This window comes from Herpailurus yagouaroundi, unplaced genomic scaffold, assembly GCF_014898765.1.
Source record: "Herpailurus yagouaroundi ecotype Mexico unplaced genomic scaffold, PumYag 67375, whole genome shotgun sequence".
NCBI lineage: Eukaryota > Metazoa > Chordata > Mammalia > Carnivora > Felidae > Herpailurus > Herpailurus yagouaroundi.
The window spans coordinates 1,610,892-1,635,841 of record NW_024420192.1 but is presented as its reverse complement, the minus strand read 5'-3'; the positions used below and the strand labels follow the sequence as shown (position 1 = coordinate 1,635,841).

At 38.4% G+C, this 24,950-nt stretch overlaps 1 protein-coding gene across 2 annotated transcripts in view; it reads right to left on the bottom strand.

The window, feature by feature from the left end:
• Window positions 1-488: 488 nt before the first annotated feature.
• UPRT (uracil phosphoribosyltransferase homolog) overlaps window positions 489-24,950 on the bottom strand; it is a 29,427-nt gene continuing 4,965 nt past the window's right edge. The window contains exons 2-7 of one of the 2 annotated variants that reach the window (XM_040467202.1): window positions 11,057-11,099; window positions 8,087-8,156; window positions 6,941-7,003; window positions 4,900-5,061; window positions 4,106-4,204; window positions 489-1,683 (exon numbers count right to left, since the gene is read on the bottom strand). In XM_040467202.1, coding sequence (XP_040323136.1) covers window positions 1,577-1,683; window positions 4,106-4,204; window positions 4,900-5,061; window positions 6,941-7,003; window positions 8,087-8,156; window positions 11,057-11,099 — 544 coding nt within the window. In that variant the 3' untranslated portion in view covers window positions 489-1,576. The remainder of the gene's footprint in view (window positions 1,684-4,105; window positions 4,205-4,899; window positions 5,062-6,940; window positions 7,004-8,086; window positions 8,157-11,056; window positions 11,100-24,950) is intronic. The other variant, XM_040467203.1, reaches the window with a different exon arrangement.

Genomic DNA, 24,950 nt, shown 5'->3' with positions numbered 1-24,950 from the left:
TATATGTGAAATTTAAGAAACAAGTGTTCATAGTGGGGGAAAAATATAGGCAAATAAGGAAACAGACTCTTAAGTATAAAGAACAAACTGATGGTTAGTGGAGGGGAGGTAGGGTGGGGGATGTGTTAAATAGGTGATGGGGATTCAGAGGGCACTTCTTGTGATGAGCCATGGGTGTTAGATGTAAGCAATGAATCACTAAATTCTTGAAACTAATTATTACACTCTGTTAACTAACTGGAATTTAAATAAAAACTAAAAAAAATAAAAATAAAGGGAAAAATATAGTGAAGTCCTTTTAGCATTCCTAGGCTCTATAGGGAAAATGTAATCCATTGTCCACCAGCTTTTGCTCCTGCCCCCTAATCTTTGCTGACTTTCATCAGCTTTGTTTCCTTTTGCTCTTTTCTGGATATTTTAGAACAGAGGCTCACAACAACTGCCTATGGGGCAATGAGAATATAATTATTCAAGTAACCAGCCAGAACCACTGTTAAAATGTTTATTATCAATGTAAAATGAGATCAGGATTTTACAAGAAAGTTTCCAAACACAAATATTGTTTTCTATAACAGTTTATCTTCCTTTTCAAGGCCTAAATATGAACACATATATAACTGGAGAATTTTTAAAATATGGTGTTTTTAATTTTAATACATCTTCAGTTGACAGGCATGCAAAATAACTCATTTCCAAATCATACAAAATATCCAAATTGAAAATGTAGCATTTTAATGTACTTACTGGCCATAAAACTCAGCAAGAAACTGTTCTTCCCCATACCTCAGAAAAATCACCACCAATTCCTTTCTAGGGCATCGATGACATTAACAGTAATTAGCCCTCCCTTGTCAGCATCCAGATATCCCTGGCTCAATCTATCTATGTAAATTAACGTTATATTTCCAGTTGCTGGAAATGCTCCATCATCTCTTCACTGCATTACGCTTGGCAAGGCACCTACCAACAATGCACACGATGGGAACTGAGCCACGAAGAACATTAATGGCTTGACTGAAGAGCTAACTACATATTCTTGGTCTGCTAATTGAGTGAGGATATTAACGAAATGTAAAATTCCAGGAGGCATTCTTTTTTTCACCCTGCCCAAGTTACCAGCATGTATAGTACTTGGAAGTAAAGAGGAGAAGAAGGTGACAACAGCCATAAACATGAAATCTCCCTAGAACTAAAAGCAAACTAAACAAAATGTAAAGTAGAGTGGGCCAAAGGACAGAATCCCATTGGGTTTTATTTGTGGCTGCAAACAACATCCAAACTGAGAGGTTCAAAAATTAAGAAACAGTGTCCATGCACTGAGGGATCATCAACTTGCATTAGAATATTATTAAAATATTTTCTAAGAGTTGTGTGTGCTGCATTGTTGAATTTGGTGCCAACAGTCAAGAAATAACCAAATACATTAAAGTACAGTAAATAATTTTTACTATACCCACTTCCAAAAATTATAAAGCATAATTTTCTTTGCCATTCTTCAAGTGAATTCGTAAAACAGGTAGAAACTCAAAACATTAACTGTAATATTACACAATATAATTAATTTGTCTTTGGTAACTCAGTCTGTCCCAAAATATTTCTGTCCAAAATGTGTAGGTGCAACAGGATGAACTTCAGTAGTTAAAATTGTGATCTCTGGAAACTCCTGAATGATTGATTTGGCACCTTCAAAAAATAATAGGAAAACTGCTGTTATGGCAGGACTTTTTGGTAACATTAGCTGGAATTCAGGAATTTCATAGCCACTAAGTATAATAAAGACAGAAGGGGTGCCTGGGTGGCTCAGTCAGTTATGCGTCTGACTTTGACTCAGCTCATGATCTTGTGGCTTGTGAGTTCAAGCCCCGCGTCAGGCTCTGTGCTGACAGCTCAGAGCGCAGAGCCTGCTTCAGATTCTGTATCTCCATCTCTCTCAGTCCCTCCCCCACTCACCCCTGTCGGTTTGTCTCTCTCTCAAAATAAATAAACATTAAAAAAATGAGATAAGACAGAAAGCAATGACCTCCTAGTCAGACTTTGCTAATCTCTTAGTTTATATGTCTGATACCTGAAAAGCTTTGACAATCATCACACTATGCCCTCACCCAGTAACTAATGAATTCTTAGAATCAAATTGTTTTATATCCGAGATATTACAAATACATTCAGTTATAGCAACTTTCTCCCTGAAGTCTTTGTTTTGTTTTCATTTTAAATTATTCTTTCTTTAAAAAAAATGTTTATTTTTGAGAGAGAGAGGAGAAAGCAGAGAGAGAGAGAGAGAGAGAGAGAGAGAATCCCAACCAGTCTCTGCAATGTCACGTGGAGCCTGACATGGGGCTCAAACCCATGAACCGTGAGATCATGACCTGAGCCAAAACCAAGTGTAGGATTCATAACCAACTGAGCCATCCAGGTTCCCCTGTTTTGTTTCATTTAAAAGGCAGCTAGAATAGAAAGAATATATACTCCTTTCCAGAAACAGCATCATATATAAGATGACGGATGGTTTCTCAACTGGAACACTGAAACAAGTGTGAAAACTTATTTGGTATGTCAGAGCGAGCTAGCTTTTAGAAGTTAGAACTCTAGCTTTGGGGGTTGCATGGAAAGAGTCTAGCTAGGACCCTAGCCAAACTAAAAAGCCATAATGATGCTGTCACAAAATAAGATTTTTTCATCTACAATGTCAAAGAATAGTATATTATTCTAATATATACTCTTAGAACTAATACAGTTACTTTTCTACTTCCAAAGGCAGAAAGCCCAATAATTATTTGGTTATCTCAACATTTACAGTGCCGTCTCTGCTATATATAAATGGATGACCAAGCAAATTGCCCTTTGTCACCATCAACATTTGAACTACCAGTAAGTTTTTATTATGAAACAGCAAAATAATCAATGGCCTACTGAAAGCAGCCCTCCCAAGAAGATACGCTGTAGCCTCTTCAGGGTTGGCTGAGACTTGGAACCTTTGGACATGAGGAAGCACTCTAACTAGAAGCCACATATTTCTTTTTCCTTTCAATTATGAAACAAATACAAATTCATTGTCAAACATCTGAAAAATACCAAAAACAAAACTTAAAAAATAAAATGAAGCACTTAGAATCCCACCATCCTAAGATAACCACTATTAATATAGTGTGTATTTTGAAATTAAATTTGAAATAGTACTGTGCATCTGTCTAGCCTCTCATGCTAAGGAAACACTTATTATGGTCGATGTTAAATCCAAGTCTGATTGTGGTAGTGATAATGGTCGTAATTTGTCTTAATTGTCTCTAAACTTGGTGATAACATTTTACATTATTCTAATGCAGTTACTTTTTAACATTTACCATGTAGATGTTTTGATGTTATTAAATATTTTTCAAAAACATGATTTAGTTATATAATATTACATCCTTTGAATATATATTTACTTAACCACTTCTTTATTGTAAGGCATTTATATACTATCGAATTTATTCTTACAGTAGACATAACTCTGCAATGAACATCCTGAAAGCTAAGTTTCTACATGCATGTATGATTATTTTCTTAGGACACTTTCACAATTGTCCTAGATTGTATGTTAAAAAAAACTAAGGCCTTACATTAGGTTTATTTTCCTGAGGAAATGGAGAACAAACACACAGTTCTACCATTATGCCCTTTGAGCAGAAATAGAACTTAAAAAAAACTTCTGATCTTTGCTTCATGCTGCAAAGTTTACTGCAGCAAGACCACAGAATCTAACCAGATCTTCAAGTTGATTGTGGTGTGGGAGCAGTTCTCAGGCTCGGCTGAGAAGTCAGGAGAAACAGAGACATTTCAGCTATTCGCAGGCTCTACCCAAACAATGTTACCACAAAAACAATCGCAATCCCCTTCAAAGGGATTAGTTCATCACCTTCCATATCAATTTGAACATTAGAATGGTGTAAAATATCCTATCACCCAGCTTAAAGCTTATTAACACAAGTTATAAACTACCAAAATTAGATTTAGATTTAATGTGGAAGCAAATGAACTTTTTCTCCCCATGAGAGTCTGGGCAGATACACACTTACCCAACCCTTGACCATCTGAAGGCCCAGTTACTGCCTCATGCTGAACTCACCATGAGGAGTGGAGAACAGGCTGAGTAGGATAATAACACTGGGTTGAACTCCATGTTCTATAAGAACCTTTACAGCTTCAATTACAGTATTTCCAGTGCCTGAAATCAAATGACAACCAAATGCATTAGCAACTTTAACATTTATCTCAAAACGTCTTTGAAGTTTCTTTGAAGTTAAAGGCAGTTTAGTAATCTAACATAAGACACTAGGCAAAGCTTCATTTGCAGGTACCTTTTCTTTACCAATGACATTATTTTCAATAATGGAAATGACACATACACTTTTCAATTTTCAAATGCACAACAAACCCTAAATTCATTCAGTATTAGAGATATCAAATTTGACACCCACCCTCCACCACCAACCCTAGGAGACAATGTCGTGTGTGATCTGAGTAAGCTTAGAAAACAATACAATAGGAGAAAAAATATTACTTCCAGAGAGGATAAATCCTTGAGAAAATCACTGTTATGCTCACTGGGCTAGAGAAGGGACATATTTCAATAGACCTTCTGTGTTCTATATATTCTGCCTCATTAGGTCCTTTGCTTCAGTGTGAATACTCCTGTTAAAACAAAAGCTCTTTGGAGCTAAAAGAAATTTAGATAACATATATTCTCTTATTACACAATAAAAATTCCCCAGTGAAACTGCCCAGGGCAACTCCAAATCCAACAGAAAAACATATTTAGAAAGGGGTTTGCCTTTATGTAAGGGTAGCTAAAAGGAAGTCACTAAGTGGAATTGCTTTAAACCCTAAGCAAAGTATACAAATTAAACTCCAGCCACTCACTGAGAATTGGATACATCAGAAGAACTTTTCTCCGGTAAATGTCTGGAGGGAATTTGGCATAATATACTTTGGCTCTTTGTGTTTCCTCATCACTCTGAATCAGGATCTTTCCAATTCGTATAGATCGACAGCAGTCTCGTAAACCTTGTTCCATTGCCTCACCTTGAAAAAAGGAAAATTTTCAAAAGAAAAAAAGGGTAGGGGGAGATAAAAATAAGGTCCAAAAATAGGCCAAAGCAGAGCATGTGACTATAATTAATACAAAAAGGACATTGCCAAAATGGGAGCAATTCTTCTTAAGAGCTTTCATTTCTAATATGCTCATATTTTATACTTAGTGCAGGTCAATTAAGCCAGATTAAGGGCTGGCCAATGAAAGTAGGATAAGCTTATCTTTATTGCTGGCTTTCAAGTTTGAGGGATGTCACACGCTTCCATGAAATTCAACAAATAGTGTTTTGTTAGGCTGCTCCCTGAGCTTTTCCAGTATCAGGACCATTTTACTCTTATTATTTTAAGGAAGACTTTTAAACCACCTAAACCTGGTATTTTCATCTGAAAAGATATATAAAAGATTTATGGAAGAAATGAGGGCTACAGACCAAGGAGGAGGAGATGGAGATATCTCCATCAGGAGATATCACTAATCCCCATCAATGAGTTCAATGGCAGAAGTTTGCTGGCAAACAGTGAAAAACTATACTGTTCCCTTCTTCCCCTTCCCCAAGAACCATAACCAACGCTACTACTACCCACTTGGTTTCTGAACACTGAGTCATTTTGAGTCTGAATTCCATTAGAAAGTATTTGCCAAAAGTCAATCATTCTCGTACCATCTTCAAGATTTGAGGCCACATCAGAATTCTACCTGTATTGTTATTTACTTAATATTTTTCTTTAACTATTTTCATTTACATTTATTTTAAGGGGAAACTTTCTATCACTACTGTAAACATAAAAACAGTTTCTAATATATAGGGAAATCAACCAACAGTTAATAAGGTTAAAAAATAACCCTGTCTATGCATTTCCCCAAGGTCATCTGCTATGTACTAGGGGTGTGAAGATGCCACTGACGTTAGGGCAGGAACTGGACTAAAATAGAAGAAAAAAATGCCATTAAAGCCCATCTCCATTGTCTTCACCAGTTTTAAAAGGTTAAATACCATTGTTCTGAAAATCCGATCATTGCTTAAAAGCTACCTTATATAAAAAAGGGAGCTAAACGCTTCTATTTTACTTGAGGTATTCAATTGTTTACAAACAGAACTTGACAGCCACAGAAAAGGCAATGCTTGTATGTAGAAAAAATTCATTTGTCTAGTGCAAGTGAGGCTTCTACGGAACAATGGGACCTTGTGCAAAAATTAGTTAATTTATTTGTTAAGTTGCTGAATAAAAATAATCCTCCCCATGTAACAGGTAGACGCTCTAATTACAGGCATGTGATTTTGTTGCATAAAGTCTGGTTTAGAAGAGTAATCAGTTGGACTCAAATACAAATGCAGCATTTATAAGACCAGAATTTGGAAATACATAGAGAGTTAATAACATTTAAGTGCTTTTGCCATATAGTCACATACACATCAAATATAAAACTAAAAATATTGAATAAGTCATTCAGTCCAGTTCCTGATAGGGTAGGACTGTTCCCTATAAAAACAAACAAACAAAAACAGAACAAACATTTCTCCAGTCAGCTATTCAAAGCTCTGAAGGCCTGAATTTGTGCCATATTCCGTCAGTGTTCAAACTGCCCTGTTCTCCCCAGGACCGCATCATCTCATCATCCTATCCTCCCATCCTACCCTGAATCTCTCTGAAAGCTTATTTATTTTAATGGAGTAGATGCCCTGCAGTTAAAATCAAATTCAGTAATACAGAGGCCATCATCCAAGGCACCATGAGGACAGACAACACAAGTGGTGAGATTTAAGTCAAGGCAGGCTTCAATTATGACAGACAAGCTCACCTCTCTCCTGGAAAAAAAAAATGTTTCTATGCATGCAAAGAGACAAAAATCACACATATGCAAACCTACCGCTTCTCATTATGCTGACCCCACAATTTCCCTTCTCAAATTTCACTCCTTCATACTTGTACCCTGTTGGGGAACAAAACCAAAGAATTTATCTTTCATCACTGGAGCAATCCACTTATTTTATAAAGTGCCTACCTATAGTTTAAAGCAGTTGGGTACAGAGCAATCCTTGTCTAGACATTCTGTATAACCTCTTAGACTCCTCGTGAAAGTAATGAGGAGAGTCATGATTTTTCAGTTATTTCTTAATTCTTCCTAAGAAACCTGTGGGGATAATTGGGAGAGGTAGACTTTACTGAGGAGGAACAAGATTTATGATAGCATGATATTCACATACACATTCCTCAAATTGAATTCAGAGTGGAATCATTGCACTCTGAGTGCTATAAACCCCATCAATTCAAACTGAGACCACACTGTGAGCCACAGCAGAGAGGCTACTCATTCCATCCTTTTTTCTGAACTTCAATTCTGCCTTAAAAAGCAGAAGACAAAGGCTGAAGTCATTACCTAGACATGTTCAACCCTTAGTTTCATACTGATTTTGTATCAATTATGATGTAACAATCTCAGCCCCCAATTTTCATAAAGTCAACCTCTGAATAGAACAGCTTTCATTATTTACTAAAGAAAAAAATCAGAATTTCAAATTCCTGAAATAGGGATGTTCAGCTGTGTTCTATTAGAGTAAAACAAAGTACCCTCTCCAGTTCTCAACATTTTTCATTTTCTCTGTCTTTTTTACTTCTCATTCTTTCACCTAGAGTTTCAGTGCCAAACCAGCCCACCTATTTATTAACACCAGCAGCTTCCTTACAGATGTGAAGATAAGCTGCCAGTTTATCCCAATGGGCTGTTATCAAAGGCAACACTTGCATGCTAAAGCATATTTATTAACCTTTAACTTGAACTGACAAGCAAGCCATTAACAAAAAGTCATCCACATAAATTTCTTTACTAAATGTGTCTGAGTTTATTAAGTTGTTTAAAAGAACAACTTAGGCTCCACCTCAGTCTAGGCTTCACCTAGACTCCTCATTTTACATACTCCTCATTTACTGATTTACTCAGACTGCTTATTTTTCCATTTTCCCATGATTCTCAGAATTTTTATGAGGAGAATATGAGAGGAACAGCCCTGGTTACCTGTTGGGGTGGTCACCATGCATTCTTTATATGGCAGTTGATTCAACCCCTCTTCCACAACAAGTCTGATCTAAGAGTCAAAAGAAGAATAAGTTGAAAAACTGCTAGGAATCTAGTGTTGGCTGTTAGCTTAAGGAGCTGAACACTAGGCAAAAAGTCAGTAATGCAATAGGCAAGGGTGGAGCTCATGGAGGTAGGAAGGGGGCCCCTATCAAGTTTTAGATGCAGAAAGAGATCCCCGTGCTCGGCTGCTTGCTGCTAGGTATCCAACCTTGGTTAGGCACATGATCGCCACCAAAAGGCTCAAGTATGCCTTCTGATTCTCATTCAGTTAGTCCAGCCTGTATTATGAGAGATGCAAAACTACAGCAAGTGACAAGAGTCATGGCAGGCACCCTTGGAAGTAATATACTTCTGGTTACTCTGAAAATAGTGCCCACTGGGAATTCCTCTGCCTTGTTCAGTACTTTGAAATTAAGTTGGTTTCTTTTTATCAAAGGCTCACCATAATGCAAATAAAGCCTGCAACTTCTTAGGAGGAAATGAATGGATGGGGCTGAACCAATTTCCTGAGTTTGAAGTAGGATCCAGTAATCTCTAGACCCAGTGTGGGGCTCAAACTCATGACCCTGAGGTCAAGACTCACATTCTCAGCTTTCAAAAAAAAAAGTCTCCTAATGATCTTAATGTGCAGTATAGAGGAAAGAATCCATCAGAACTACTAGGAACAGCCTCCAAAACCCAGATATGATATTCCTCTGAGCACCCAGAGCTTCCAGAGCCTACTACAATAAAGGTGGTACTCAGTTTTCAATGCATTTTCTCTCATCAATATTACATTATTAAGAATTAGGAACAACAGGGAGAAACACCAGGCTCCATGTTCTGTTATCACAACACAACACCCTGCTGCCATTAAAAGGATCAATGCTAAATGGGCCAGCACTTTGTCAGCCTGTAGCATCCGAGGGTCTAGGAACCTCATGAATACTGTGTATGTATGCACATTCATCTCTAGCCACCCTTTCTGTGGAGGTTAATGTTTCTTAAGAGCAAGGGAAGAAAAGAATCCTTTTCTTTGGAGAGCCTAGATCTCCCAGTAACACTCCTCTAAAAAGTCTTACCTCCTGCCCATCTCCTGCAACCCTGGGACAGAAACTGGATGTGTCCAAGCCTTATAGAACATAAAACCAGAAGAAGGGTAACTACATATAAAGAACTCAAGATTCAAGTACCCAGGAAGCCAATCCTGACAAATCCATGATGCAATTAATGTCAACTGTAAAGGTATCCTTGTGCTAGAATAGACAAATGTACTAGAAATCCTCAATACCAGAAACCTAAATAGCTCCAGTCTCTACCACAATGACAGAAGGCCCTCCACACACAACCCCCAATATCATCAGAACCTTCAAAGCCAAATGCAGAGAACAGAGAGGTTCCAATTACCATCCCCTCATGTGAATTATGTCGTGGATCCTTATTTTTTATTTAAGATATAAGGCCTGCCCTTTCAGGCAAGCATTTTATAATAACAATGAACTTAATTCCTGCCTTCTGTAGAAAAAGGACAAAGAAAGCAAAAGAAAGAGGAACCACTTTCTATTAATGAACACCAACATTTCTGTTTTCTCCACAGCAGCCAATGGCACATGTTCCTTCCTCCTTGAAACTGCTCCTTTGGTTTGATAAAAGCATAAAGACAGGGGCACCTGGGTGGTTCAGTCAGCTAAGCGTCCAACTTTGGCTCAGGTCATGATCTCATGGCTCATGGGTTCGAGCCCCATGTCAGGCTCCGTGCTGACAGCTCAGAGTCTGAAGCCTGCTTCAGATTCTGTTTTCCCTCTCTCTCTCTCTGCCCCTCTCCTGCTAGTGCTCTGCCCCTCTCTCTCTCAAAAATAAACATTTAATTTTTTTTTAATTTAAAAAAAGCATAAAGACAGAATGACCTAATTATCACTACAGGAGTGTCAATTAATTCAGAACCAAGAATACTTAAAGCCAAAAGCCTACACTGTTTTGGAATTAAGATTTTCCCAGGGAAAATCTAAATGAAAAGTTTCGTGCCTTTCTTCCCTTCTCACATTCCCTTTAATAATCTGTCTTTTGTTCTCTGATTATACCTGTGAGGTTAATAAGCCACTTTTCTTTCTTTCCCAAACTAAATACTGATAACAGTATTTAGAATGTAAACTCCATTAGATCGGGGACAATGTCTGTATTCTTTACTGCTGTATCTTCTCCCCCTGCAACGCAGCCTAGCCCAGTGCCTGACTTGAGTTCAGTATGTATTTCATGAGTATGAATACTAATAACCACAGCAGAAAATTGTGCTTATTCCAAGCACTAAGCACACTTAGATGTAAATACAAGAAGAAAATGCAATGCTTCATCTGAAGACAACCCAACTTGGCCTGAGATCCTTTCAGAGCACACTTAGCTAAACTGAATTGGGCGTGGCCAATCCTTAACAGGAAGTCTCTGAGGAAAGCATACACAGTCCAACTCAGTATTTCACATGTAAAGATAGTACAGAAAGGACAAAATAAATAACTCCCCATGTAAACTACAAGAGAGGTATTAGTTTTTCTGTATTAAATGAATACCACAAAAGTAACTACTAGGTCTCCCTACATTTTTGGTTTTCTTTTCATGTACTTCACTTCACTGTTCTAAGATGAGACATTTAGGGTTTACTCAAGATCAGGTTACCAAGATCCCCTTTGAGAGGTAGAAGTACCTCAGAATTACAGAGAACAAGTTCATGGGCAATACTCTGAGGTGAAATGGATTGAGGTACAGCTTTAATGAAAGAGTAGAGACAAAATACTTCAGAAGTTTTCCAGGATGATGTTTACTTGGCACAAACTCTCTCACCCCTCAGAATGCTGTAGAACAAAAAAGTCCCTTGGCCCTACTATGATTATATCACTAGGAACAATGAAACAAAAATGGAGAGCCTCTACCTACCAAACGATCTGCAGAAAACATGAAGTCCCCTCTACTGGCTGTCCTAGAAAGAAAGTAGTAAAAGTTTTAGTCCAGATTAGAGCTTTAAAGTAAAATATTACTTAACACATATAGTAACACTGATATTAAAACCTATTACATACTAAAAGCCTAAAAGCTTACATGTACAAACTATTGCTGAGGCAAGATATTTTTCACTTGCATACAGGAACCTAAAGGGAATGACTCAATAAATACTGTTGAAAATTCTTACTTGATATCAACATTAGAGACAGGAATTGAAAAGATCATGCATTCTCCCACTGAGCTGCCCAAGTATATATTATTCAACCAGGAGATGAATGAAGCTCCCCCTGCAAGATGACAGCAAGCCCACAGCTCAAGTTAAGAGAAAAACTTCACAGTATGAAAAACAGATTCTTCCCATTCTCCCCTTCCATTCACCTTGAACTAAAACCCAGGTAATTGGGGGGCCTAAGTAGATCAGTTGGTTTAGAGGCCGATTTCAGCTCAGGTCATGATCTCATGGTTCGTGGGTTCGAGCCCCACATCAGGCTCTGTGCTGACAGCTCAGAGCCCAGAGCCTGCCTCAGATTCTGTGTCCTCCTTCTCTCTCTACCCCTCCCCCTTCCCCACTCGTACTCTGTCTCTATCAAAAAATGAATAAACATTAAAAAATTTTTAAACCCAGGTAACCAAGATAAGTAACCCATCTACTTTTTCTCTAATTCCATTTTGGAATGCTAATTGACACAAACAAATCTTCTAATGTTACCATTGTTTTCAAGAATGCATAACCTAATTTCTAAGACCTCTTTCTAAAATTATTGATAATTTGTTCCTTTTACCTGTTTTCTCAATCAAATACTTTATTCCCTAGATCTTTCTGCCATTTTCCTGTACATTCCCTTCTGGTCAACACTTTTATATCCTGAGGTGCCCAATTAATAATAATCTAGGGTTGCACCTGACCACCTGACCAACCAAAAGGGAAATATTAAAAGGCTGACATTTTTTTTCTGTATGTAAAAATCTAGTATTGTTCTACCCAATATAAGTTAAATGATCTGACTGAACAGACTGATTTACACTTTATGTACTTAAAAATCCCCATCTGCCTATCCACAGAATACCTAAAATATTCCCCCAACACAGCATCAAAATGGCATATGCAAGCATATATTATCTCGGTATAACATTAACCACTACCTCTTTTTTCCCAAGCTGCGATTACTTTCTCTGACAGGAAAAAGAAATGAAATATCCCTGACACAAATGACATTTGGTTTCTTAGAGTAACCACAGTTCTATCATATTACAGTTCTATCATATTATCATATAATAACTCTCTAAAATATGAACCAAAACTGAGCAATGGCAAGAATACAGGTCTGTATTCTTTAGATATAAATATTCCCTAAACTCAGAAAACTATCCACACACACCTACACACACACACACACACACACACACACACACACACACACACACACAGAGCCCATTTAAAACAGGCTGTATTTAAAGAACAAACCGATAGTTGCCAGAGGGGAGGGGGATAGGGATATGGGCAAAATGTGTGAAGGCAAGTGGGAGATACAAGCTTTCTGTTATGGAATGAATAAGTCCTGCAAATAGAAGGCAAAGCATAAGAAATATAGTCCATGATACTGTAATGGCACTGTATGGTGACAGATGGTAGCTACACTTGTGGTGAACATGGCATAACATATAAACTTGTGGAATCACTGTGTTGTACACCTGAAATTAATGTAACATTGTGTGTCAACAATACTCAAATTTAAAAAATAAATTAAATAAATAAATAAAACAGACTATTTCATGTACTGCGGTTTTCAAATAAAACCACACTATTACGGTAGCATCTTTGATTCCTGGAATCAATCTTCACAATATGCTCATCAAGGAAGTAAAAGTTAGTGAACTACAAAAAAATAACTGAAGACTACTTTCTGTTTACTAGACATATACAAACATACAATCTAGGCAGCCAGAACACAGTTTTTCAACAGGGAAGAAAAATCTGGTTTGCCTTAAAAGAAGTATTAAGTAATATATCTTGGGAACACATCTGAAATATTTGTTTTTAATTTCTGAACAGTTACACAGAAATTTATTACATAGAAAAGTTATATTTGGTTAAGTGATCAGAGTCACCCAAATCCATTACAGTAAAACCTTGGTTTGCAAGCATAATTCATTCCAGAAACATTCTTGTAATCCAAAGCACTTGTATATCAAACTGAATTTCAAGAACCATTGGCTCAGTTGTGATCATGTGACATTTGGCATCACGTACTACTTGTGTTGCAAGACATCACTTGTTTATCAAGTTAAAATTTATGAGAAATGTTTGCTCATCTTGTGGAACACTCACAGAACAAGTTACTCACCATCCAAGGTTTTACGTATTTTACTCTAAAATCAGACATTTTAACATCTTTCATACTCTCCCCCCAAATATCAGCCTCAACTGATAAATTTTCTGTAATAATCACCTTCTCTACATTCCAAAAAGTACACGCTAGGAGAAAGAAATGTCATCTCTTGATAGCTATTTGACTCCCACTTAAAGCATTCACTGCCGTAAGTCATCTCACTACAAACAGTAATTACTAACATATTTCCTGCTGTTTTAGACCCATACTGTTCAAGACCCATACTGTGTACTTTAAATCAATTTAGAAATTAAACTTCGGCTAGAATACAGTAAGTTGATTGCATTTTTTAAAAACCACAGTAGTCTTCAATATTCACATCTAAGTCCCTAACACTGTTAACATTAGAGTTTCATAAAACAGATATATACTCGTTGTACCAGCAAGTTATACATAATCTCTGAGCCCCTACTTTATGTCCAATGCTGCACTAAAGTGTTTGTTAATAAAGGAGTTTTAATGTAAACCCAGGTCTTCTTCACTCTATATACTTTGTTTCAAATTATAATTCTATTCACTTGTATCAAAATCATTTTTTTAATTTTTTAAGTTTATTTACTTATTTTGAGAGAGATAGAGACAGTGTGAGTGGAAAAGGGGCAGAGAGAGAGGGAGACAGAGAATCCCAAGCAGGCTCCACGCTGCCAGCACAGAGCCCAATGCCAGGCTTGAATTCCCAAAACCGCAAGATCATGACCTGAGCAAAACCAGAGTCGGACACTTAACTGACTGACCCACCCAGACACCCCTCAAAATCATTCTTTAAAAAAAGTCTCTCTTACTAGAAACAATTTTTGAAAGACATTTTAATCGCCTTCTTTTTTAATGTTTCTTTTTGAAAGAGAGAGGAAATGAGCAGGGGAGGGGCAAAGAGAGAGGGAGATAGAGGATCTGAAGCAGGCTCTGTGCTGACAGCAGAGAGCCCAATGTGGGGTTCAAACTCAAAAACTATGAGATCATGACCTAAGTCAAAGTCAGATGTTTAACTGACTGAGCCAACCAAGCTCTATCTTCTATCTAATCATGTTCCATCTAACAACAGTCCCAAATAAAATCTAATGCAAAATTAACACACAGCAATAAACACTGACACACATTCCTGGAATATTCTAAAATGCAGTCAAATGATCAAATATCAAATATTTAAATAGTGATATCCAGATACTCTTAATTCAGAATATGGAAATCTTTTTTTTAATATGAAATTTATTGTCAAATTGGTTTCCATACAACACCCAGTGATCATCCCAACAGGTGCCCTCCTCAATACCCATCACCCACCCTCCCCTCCCTCCCACCCCCCATCAACCCTCAGTTTGTTCTCAGTTTTTAAGCTTCTCTTATGTTTTGGCTCTCTCCCTCTCTAACCTCTTTTTTTTCCCCTTCCCCTCCCCCATGGTCTTCTGTTACGTTTCTCAGGATCCACATAACAGTGAAAACATATGGTATCTGTCTTTCTCTGTATGGCTTATTTCACTTAGCATCACACTCTCCAGTTCCATCCACATTGCTACAAAAGGCCATATTTCATTCTTTCTCATTACCACGTAGTATTCCATTGTGTATATAAACCACAATTTCTTTATCCATTCATCAGTTGATGGACATTTAGGCTCTTTCCATAATTTGGCTATTGTTGAAAGTGCTGCTATAAACATTGGGGTACAAGTGCCACTATGCATCAGCACTCCTGTATCCCTTGGGTAAATTCCTAGCAGTGCTATTGCTGGGTCATAGGGTAGATCTATTTTTAATTTTTTGAGGAACCTCCACACTGTTTTCCAGAGAGGCTGCACCAGTGCAGAAGCTTTTTATCTTCATGAGTACCCAATAGTTCATTTTTTGCTCTTAATTCCCTTGCCTTAAGGGATGTGTCAATTAAGAAATTGCTGCGGCTGAGGTCAGAGAGGTTTTTTCCTGCTTTCTCCTCCAGGGTTTTGATGGTTTCCTGTCTCACATTCAGGTTCTTTATCCATTTTGAGTTTGTTTTCGTGAACGGTATAAGAAAGTGGTCTAGTTTCATTCTTCTCCATGTTGCTGTCCAGTTCTCCCAGCACCATTTGTTAAATAGACTGTCTTTTTTCCATTGGATATTCTTTCCTGTTTTGTCAAAGATTAGTTGGCCATACTTTTTTCCATTGGATATTCTTTCCTGCTTTGTCAAAGATTAGTTGGCCATACTTTTGTGGGTCTAGTTCTGGGGTTTCTATTCTATTCCATTGGTCTATGTGTCTGTTTTTGTGCCAATACCATGCTGTCTTGATGATGACAGCTTTGTAGCGGAGGCTAAAGTCTGGGATTATGATGCCTCCTGCTTTGGTATTCTTCTTCAAAATTACTTTGGCTTTTCAGGGTCTTTTGTGGTTCCATACAAATTTTAGGATTGCTTCAGAACATGGATATCTAATTAGTGTCAAGCTGAGCATTTTTTAAATTTTACAAACCCCATACAGGATTAACAATGCAGACCTAATCAGATCCGAAAATACATTTTTTGACACCCCCCCAACACATGTGTCACACATACATCTGTATCAACAACATAAAAGCCAAAGGCAGCCATTTAAAAAAATTACCTTCGCAATGAAACAACAAAAGAATGAGAATCATACAGGAAGTCAAATCTTCATTTTATATTTTTAAATGTTTGTTTATTTTTGAGAGAGAGAGAGAGAGAGAGAGAGAATATGAATGGGGGAGGGGCAAAGAGAGAGAGAGGGAGAATCCCAAGCAGGTGCCATGCTCTGTGCGGAGCCCAATGCAGGGCTTCATCTCATGACCGCAAGATCACAACCTGAGCCAAAATCAAGAGTCAGGTCATTTAACTGACTGAGCCACCCAGGTGCCTGTCAAATCCTCATTTTAATGTGTACTTGGTAAACCTGACTCTTCCCTACTTAAGAACTTGGAAAGCACTTTAAAACTTACACAGAGGTTTCAGCAATTATGTATATTTAAAAACATGTATGTCTCATAGCAAACACAAACCAAGATAAAACTTATTGAATCTCACTGAACTTTATTTACTTATCATCCACAAGACAGAACTATAAGAGAGTAAAGTTTTTATAATATTAAAAAATTAAGACTTCAAGTAGAGATTGATGAGGAAAACAAAGGCAAGAGAAATGTAGCTTAAATCTCCTTATAGCTTGCAGCCCTGATAAACACCTGGAACATGCAGAGTGTGACCTTCCTCAAGCAACTCATGGTTGCTTTACCTCCTTAATGTTTTTGTTTTATTAAAGACTAAAACTAACCTTATGTTAACAATAACTAGCCCCTCAAGGTCCTGAAAGCCTTGCTTCCAAATTTCCTAGAAACTTACTTTATTTACCTCTATTTCCCTCCCTCCACAAACTTAAAAATATACAATCAGGCACTCCTCACAACCCCAGTGCAGCTCTTTCTGCCCACGAGTCCTTCCCCCGTGTTTTACTAAAATAACCTTTTTGCACCAAAGATGTCTCAAGAATTCCTTCTTAGCCATATGCTCAAGAACCCCAAGAGATCATCTCCCCTATTCCTTCTAGGACTTACTACTACTACTACTACTACTACTACTATTACTACAGGGATCCTCTAGTATGTTGGAAGATGTCCTCCCCTGGGACAATTACAACTTCAATTTCTACAGCAGAAATTGCCATTTTATCATTCTCTGCCACTTCTCTCTACTCAGAATAAACTTGACAGCCCCCACATTTTTTTAACAAAAACCATTTTAACAACCACACACACACTCACACACACTAAGTGTATAAAGATTTACTTATAAAGCTTTTCTAAAAAGGTCTGAAAGTTACAGCAGGTACCTAATATTATACATATATTACTCCCTTCTTTCCCACAGGTCACAATTTATTAAGAGCTTCCTCGGTGCCAAGTATTAAACACTTTTGGCTCACTATCTAATCTACTCCTCACATAACCTTAAGAGGTAAATTTTATTACTTCCACTTCACTGATGAAATAGTGAGGCTTATAGAAATGAAATACTTCAAGATACTTCCCAGCCTGAATCTCCCCAATTCCAAGTCCCTGAGTAAAGTCATTATTTATATTTTGCTCTAATAAGGGAATGTTTTGTAAAGGTCAGTTTTTAGCTGTATTTTAATGATATTTCTCTCCCTGCAAATCAGACTCGTATGGACATACAATGCAAACAATGAAATAGAGTCTGGTAAGCAAATAAAACATCATTAAAATAGTCCTGAAGAGGGAGAAGCCACTATTATAAAGTGGCTTGTAAAAAGGTTAATTGCATGCAACAATACACCCTTTTCAAAACTTATTAAATCAAAACGTCAGAACCATAACTTAAAACAGTGCAATTTAAATCAAATCCAAGTAGAACTGATTTAGGTGTCATTTAAAAAACAAGGACTATTTTCAGCATTTGGGGTGGGAGAATTTAGGATTAGCATAGGGTTGACAGATTTATCAAATAAAAATACATGATAAATCTTTATTTCAGAAGTATATCCCATGAGATGTTTAGGATATATGAAAAAAAGTTCATTGTTTATCTGAATTCAAATTTAACTGGGGGTCCTGTATTTTACCTTGTAACCTAAGTTACGAAGAACTAAACAGACTCAAATTCAGCTCTATTATGTTTTTGTTTTTGATATTGATTTTTAGGCAACAGGTTAAAGGTTAAGTGGAAGATAATAGCTTTTCTGGAAGGTTTAATCCAAAGGAATGTTTTACTTAGAGTTAAGGTTTAGTGAAAGCTCTGAAAACATAAATTCTACTTCCATAGCTATTTTGTTATTATGTGATCACTAAAATAAAGAATAATTCCAAAGTTTGTCATGGTATGCAGATGTTTTGTAAATGTTTTCTTCCTCCTTCCTTCACCCTCATAAAAAAAAAAAAAGAGTGAAATTCTTGAAGCAAAACTAATCTGATGTGAAAAGTCAAAATATATATATATTGCTTTTACTACCTGCCAGGTACAAGTCAGCAAGGCCACAGCTCTATAGCACCTTTAATTTTTTTTAATGCTTATTTATTTTTAAGAGAAAGAGAGAGACAGAGCACGAGCAGGGGAGTAGCAGAGAGAGAAGGAGAGACACAGAATGTGAAGCAGGCTCCAGGCTCTGAGCTGTCAGCAAAGGGCCTGACCTGGGGCTTGAACTCACAAACTGTGATATCATGACTGAAGCCAAAGTCTGAAGCTTAACCAACTAAGACACCCATGTGACCCTCTATAACACCTTCATTAAAAACTATTAAAATAGAGTCGGGGGGATCCTGGGAAGATGGCGGCGTAGGAGGAGGCTAGGATCACCACGCGTCCTGCTGATCACTTAGATTCCACCTACACCTGCCTAAATAACCCAGAAAACTGCCAGAAGACTAGCAGAACTGAGTCTCCGGACCCAAGCACAGACGAGAAGCCCACGGAAGAGAGTACGAAGGGCGGAGAGGTGGTGCGCACTCCACAGACTGGCAGGAGGGAGCCGGGGCAGAGGGGCGGCCTGCTGGCCAAGCAGAGCCCCCGAGTCTGGCTTGCAAAAGCAGAGGGGCTGGACCGAGTGTATTCCAACAGCAAGAGGGACTTGACATCTGGAAGGTTATAAGCTAACAGCTCTGATCGGAGAACGGGAGGGCTGAAGGACAATAGGAGGGAGAGTTCTTGAGCCCCAGATGACAGAGCTCAGCTTGGAGGGGAACAGAGGTGCTCGCCAGCGCCATCTGCCTCGCCATCCCCCAGCCAAAATCCCAAAGAGAACCAGTTCCTGCCAAGGAACTTGCTTGCACCGTGCAAGCCCAACACTGTGCTTCTGCGGATCCATCCCTCCGGCGGGTCTGACTGCCTCCCTGTGCCACAGGGCCCCTCCCGAAGCAGATCTCTGAAGGAAAAGCAAGCTGAGCCTGCCCCTCCGGCCCCTGTGCACCTTGCCTACCCACCCCAGCTAATACGCCAGATCCCCAGTACCACAAGCCTGGCAGTGTGCAAGTAGCCCAGACAGGCCACGCCACCCCACGGTGAATCCCGCCCCTAGGAGAGGGGAAGAGAAGGCACACACCAGTCTGACTGTGGCCCCAGCGGTGGGCTGGGGGCAGACATCAGGTCTGACTGCAGCCCCGCCCACCAACGCAAGTTATTCAAGACAGCACAGGGGAAGTGCCCCGCAGTCCCACACCACTCCAGGGACTATCCAAAATGAACAAACGGAAGAATTCCCCTCAGAAAGACGTCCAGGAAATAACGACAGCTAATGAACTGATCAAAAAAGATTTAAACAACATAACAGAAAGTGAATTTAGAATAATAGTCATAAAATTAATCGCTGGGCTTGAAAACAGTATAGAGGACAGCAGAGAATCTCTTGCTACAGAGATCAAGGGACTAAGGAACAGCGAGGAGGAGCTAAAAAATGCTATCAATGAAATGCAAAATAAAATGGAGACAACTACTGCTCTTATTGAAGAGGCAGAGGAGAGAATAGGTGAACTAGAAGATAAAATTATGGGAAAAGAAGCTAAGAAAAAGATAAAAAAAATCCAGGAGTATGAGGGTAAAATTAGAGAACTAAGGATGCACTAAAGAGAAATAATCTACGCATAATTGGTATTCCAGAGGAGGAAAAGAGGGGGAATGGTGTTGAAGGGGTACTTGAAGAAATAATAGCTGAGAACTTCCTGGATCTGGGGAAGGAAAAAGGCATTGAAATCAAAGAGGCACAGAGAACTCCCTTCACACGGAACTTGAATCGATCTTCTGCATGACATATCAGAGTGAAACTGGCAAAATACAAGGATAAAGAGAAAATTCTGAAAGCAGCTAGAGATAAACGTGCTCTAACATATAAAGGGAGACCTGTAAGACTCGTGACCGATCTCTCTACTGAAACTTGGCAGGCCAGAAAGGCATGGCAGGAGATCTTCAATGTATTGAACAGAAAAAATATGCAGCCGAGAATCCTTTATCCAGCAAGTCTGTCATTTAGAATGGAAGGAGACATAAAGGTCTTCCCAAACAAACAAAAACTGAAGGAATTCGTCACCACTAAACCAGCCCTACAAGAGATCCTAAGAGGGATCCTGTGAGACAAAGTACCAAGACATTACTACAAGCATGAAGCCTACAGACATCACAATGACTCTAAACCCATATCTTTCTGTAATAACACTGTATGTAAATGGACTAAATGCACCAACCAAAAGACATAGGGTATCAGAACGGATAAAAAAACAAGACCCATCATTTGTTGTCTACAAGAGACTCATTTTAGACCTGAGGACACCTTCAGATTCAGAGTGAGGGGATGGAGAACTGTTTATCATGCCTCTGGAAGTCAAAAGAAAGCTGGAGTAGCCATACTTATATCAGACAAACCAGACTTTAAATTAAAGGCTGTAACAAAAGAGAAGAAGAGCATTATATAATAATCACAGGGTCTATCCATCAGGAAGAGCTAACAATTATAAATATCTATGTGCTGAATACAGGAGCCCCCAAATATACAAAACAATTACTCAAAAACATAAGCAACCTTATTGATAAGAATGTGGTAATTGCAGGGGACTTTAACACTCCACTTACAGAAATGGATAGATCATCTAGACACACGGTCAATAAAGAAACAAGGGCCCTGAGAGATACATTGGATCAGATGGACTTGACAGATATATTTACAACTCTGCATCCCAAAGCAACAGTATATACTTTCTTCTCGAGTGCACATGGAACATTCTCCAAGATAGATCACATTCTGGGTCACAAAATAGCCCTTCATAAGTATACAAGAATTGAAATCATACCATGCATACTTTCAGATCACAATGCTATGAAGCTTGAAATCAACCACAGGAAAAAGTCTGGAAAACCTCCAAAAGCATGGAGGTTAAAGAACACCCTACTAAAGAATGAATGGGTCAACCAGGCAATTAGAGAAGAAATTTAAAAATATATTGAAACAAACGAAGATGAAAATACAACAATCCAAACGCTTTGGGAAGCAGCAAAGGCAGTCCTGTGAGGAAAATACATTGCAATCCAAGCCTATCTCAAGAAACAAGAAAAATCCCAACTACAAAATCTAACAGCACACCTAAAGGAAATAGAAGCAGAACAGCAAAGACAGCCTAAACCCAGCAGAAGAAGAGAAATAATAAAGATCAGAGCAGAAATAAACAATATAGAATCTAAAAAACTGTAGAGCAGATCAATGAAACCAAGAGTTGGTTTTTTGAAAAAATAAACAAAATTGACAAACCTCTAGCCAGGCTTCTCGAAAAGAAAAGGGAGATGACCCAAATAGATAAAATTAGGAATGAAAATGGAATTATTACAACCAATCCCTCAGAGATACAAGCAATTATCAGGGAATACTATGAAAAATTATATGCCAACAAACGGGACAACCTGGAAGAAATGGACAAATTCCTAAACACCCACACGCTTCCAAAACTCAATCAGGAGGAAACAGAAAGCTTGAACAGACCCATACCATGAAGAAATTGAATCAGTCATCAAAAATCTCCCAACAAATAAGAGTCCAGGACCAGATGGCTTCCCAGGGGAGTTCAACCAGACGTTTAAAGCAGAGATAATACCTATCCTTCTCAAGCTATTCCAAGAAATAGAAAGGGAAGGAAAACTTGCAGATTCATTCTATGAAGCCAGTATTCCTTTGATTCCTAATAAAAAAAGAGAACTACAGACCAATATCCCTGATGAATATGGATGCAAAACTTCTCAATAAGATACTAGCAAATCGAATTCAACAGCATATAAAAAGAATTATTCACCATGATCAAGTGGGATTCATTCCTGGGATGCAGGGCTGGTTCAGCATTCACAAACCAATCAATGTGATACATCACATTAATAAAAGAAAAGATAAGAACCATATGAACCTGTCAATCAATGCAGAAAAGGCCTTTGACAATATTCAGCAACCTTTCTTAATAAATATCCTCGAGAAAGTCGGGATAGAAGGAACATACTTAAAGATCATAAAAGCCATTTATGAAAAGCCCACAGCTAACATCATCCTCAATGGGGAAAAACTGAGAGCTTTTTCCCTGAGATTAGGAACACGACAGGGATGTCCACGCTCACCGCTGTTGTTGAACATAGTGTTGGAAGTGCTAACATCAGCAATAAGACAACAAAAGGAAATCAAAGGCATCAAAATTGGCAAAGAGGAAGTTAAGCTTTCACTTTTTGCAGATGACATGATATTATACATGGAAAATCCGATAGACTCCACCAAAAGTCTGCTAGAACTGATACATGAATTCAGCAAAGTTGCAGGATACAAAATCAATGTACAGAAATCAGTTGCATTCTTATACACTAACAATGAAGCAACAGAAAGACAAATAAAGAAACTGATCCCATTCACAATTGCACCAAGAAGCATAAAATACCTAGGAATAAATCTAACCAAAGATGTATAAGATCTGTATGCTGAAAACTATAGAAAGCTTATGAAGGAAACTGAAGAAGATATAAAGAAATGGAAAAAACATTCCGTGCGCATGGGTTGGAAGAATACATATTGTCAAAATGTCACTACTACCCAAAGCTATCTACACATTCAGTGCAATCCCAATCAAAATTGCACCAGCATTCTTCTCGAAACTAGAACAAGCAATCCTAAAATTCATATGGAACCACAAAAGGCCCCGAATAGCCAAAGGAATTTTGAAGAAGAAGACCAAAGCACGAGGCATCACAATCCCAGACTTTAGCCTCTACTCCAAAGCTGTCATCATCAAGACAGCATGGTATTGGCACAAAAACAGACACATAGACCAATGGAATAGAATAGAAACCTCAGAACTAGACCCACAAATGTATGGCCAACTAATCTTTGACAAAGCAGGAAAGAACATCCAATGGAAAAAAGACAGTCTCTTTAACAAATGGTGCTGAGAGAACTGGACAGCAACATGCAGAAGATTGAAACTAGACCACTTTCTCACACCATTCACAAAAATAAACTCAAAATGGATAAAGGACCTGAATGTGAGACAGGAAACCATCAAAACCCTAGAGGAGAAAGCAGGAAAAGACCTCTCTGACCTCAGCCGTAGCAATCTCTTACATCGACACATCCCCAAAGGCAAAGGAATTAAAAGAAAAAATGAACTACTGGGACCTTATGAAGAAAAAAGCTTCTGCACAGCAAATGACACCACCAACAAAACTAAAGGCAACCAATGGAATGGGAAAAGATATTTGCAAATGACATATCGGACAAAGGGCTAGTATCCAAAATCTATAAAGAGCTCACCAAACTCCACACCCGAAAAACAAATACCCCAGTTAAGAAATGGGCGGAAAACATGAATAGACACTTCTCTAGAGAAGACATCCGGATGGCCAACAGGCACATGAAAAGATGCTCAACGTCGCTCCTCATCAGGGAAATAGAAATCAAAACCACACTCAGATATCACCTCAGGCTAGTCAGAGTGGCCAAAATGAACTAATCAGGAGACTATAGATGCTGGAGAGGATGTGGAGAAATGGGATCCCTCTTGCACTGTTGTTGGGAATGCAAACTGGTGCAGCCACTCTGGAAAACAGTGTGGAGGTTCCTCAAAAAATTAAAAATAGACCTACCCTATGACCCAGCAATAGCACTGCTAGGAATTTACCCAAGGGATACAGGAGTACTGATGCATAGGGGCACTTGTACCCCAATGTTTATAGCAGCACTCTCAACAATAGCCAAATTATGGAAAGAGCCTAAATGTCCATCAACTGATGAATGGATAAAAAAATTGTGGCTTATATACACAATGGAGTACTACGTGGCAATGAGAAAGAATGAAATACGGCCCTTTGTATCAACATGGATGGAACTGGAGAGTGTGATGCTTAATGAAATAAGCCATACAGAGAAAGAGAGATACCATATCGTTTCACTCTTATGTGGATCCTGAGAAACTTAACAGAAACCCATGGGGGAGGGGAAGAAAAAAAAAGAGGTTAGAGTGGGAGAGTGCCAAAGCATAAGAGACTCTTAAAAACTGAGAACAAACTGAGGGTTGATGGGGGGTGGGAGGGAGGGGAGGGTGGGTGATGGGTATTGAGGAGGGCACCTTTTGGGATGAGCACTGGGTGTTGTATGGAAACCAATTTGACAATAAACTTCATAAAAAATACTGTAAAAAAATAGTGTCAATATATACTTGCACCTCAAAGCAGAGTTTAACGTAAACATTCAAAATCAGGTAGAAACAAAGATAAATTATCATTTTCCCTTAGAACCCAGGCCTCAGTCATTCAGAAGTTTATTTTTTATAATGATTGAATATCAATTCCCTTCTGTGTCAGGTACTGTGCCAGGCAAGAGATCAATCCCTTCTGTGTCAGATACTGTGCCAAGCCAGATCTTCTTTCTGCATCCCTGGAGTACCTACCAACTAGTTGGTGAGCCATTACTAGGATATGCAAAATAAATATT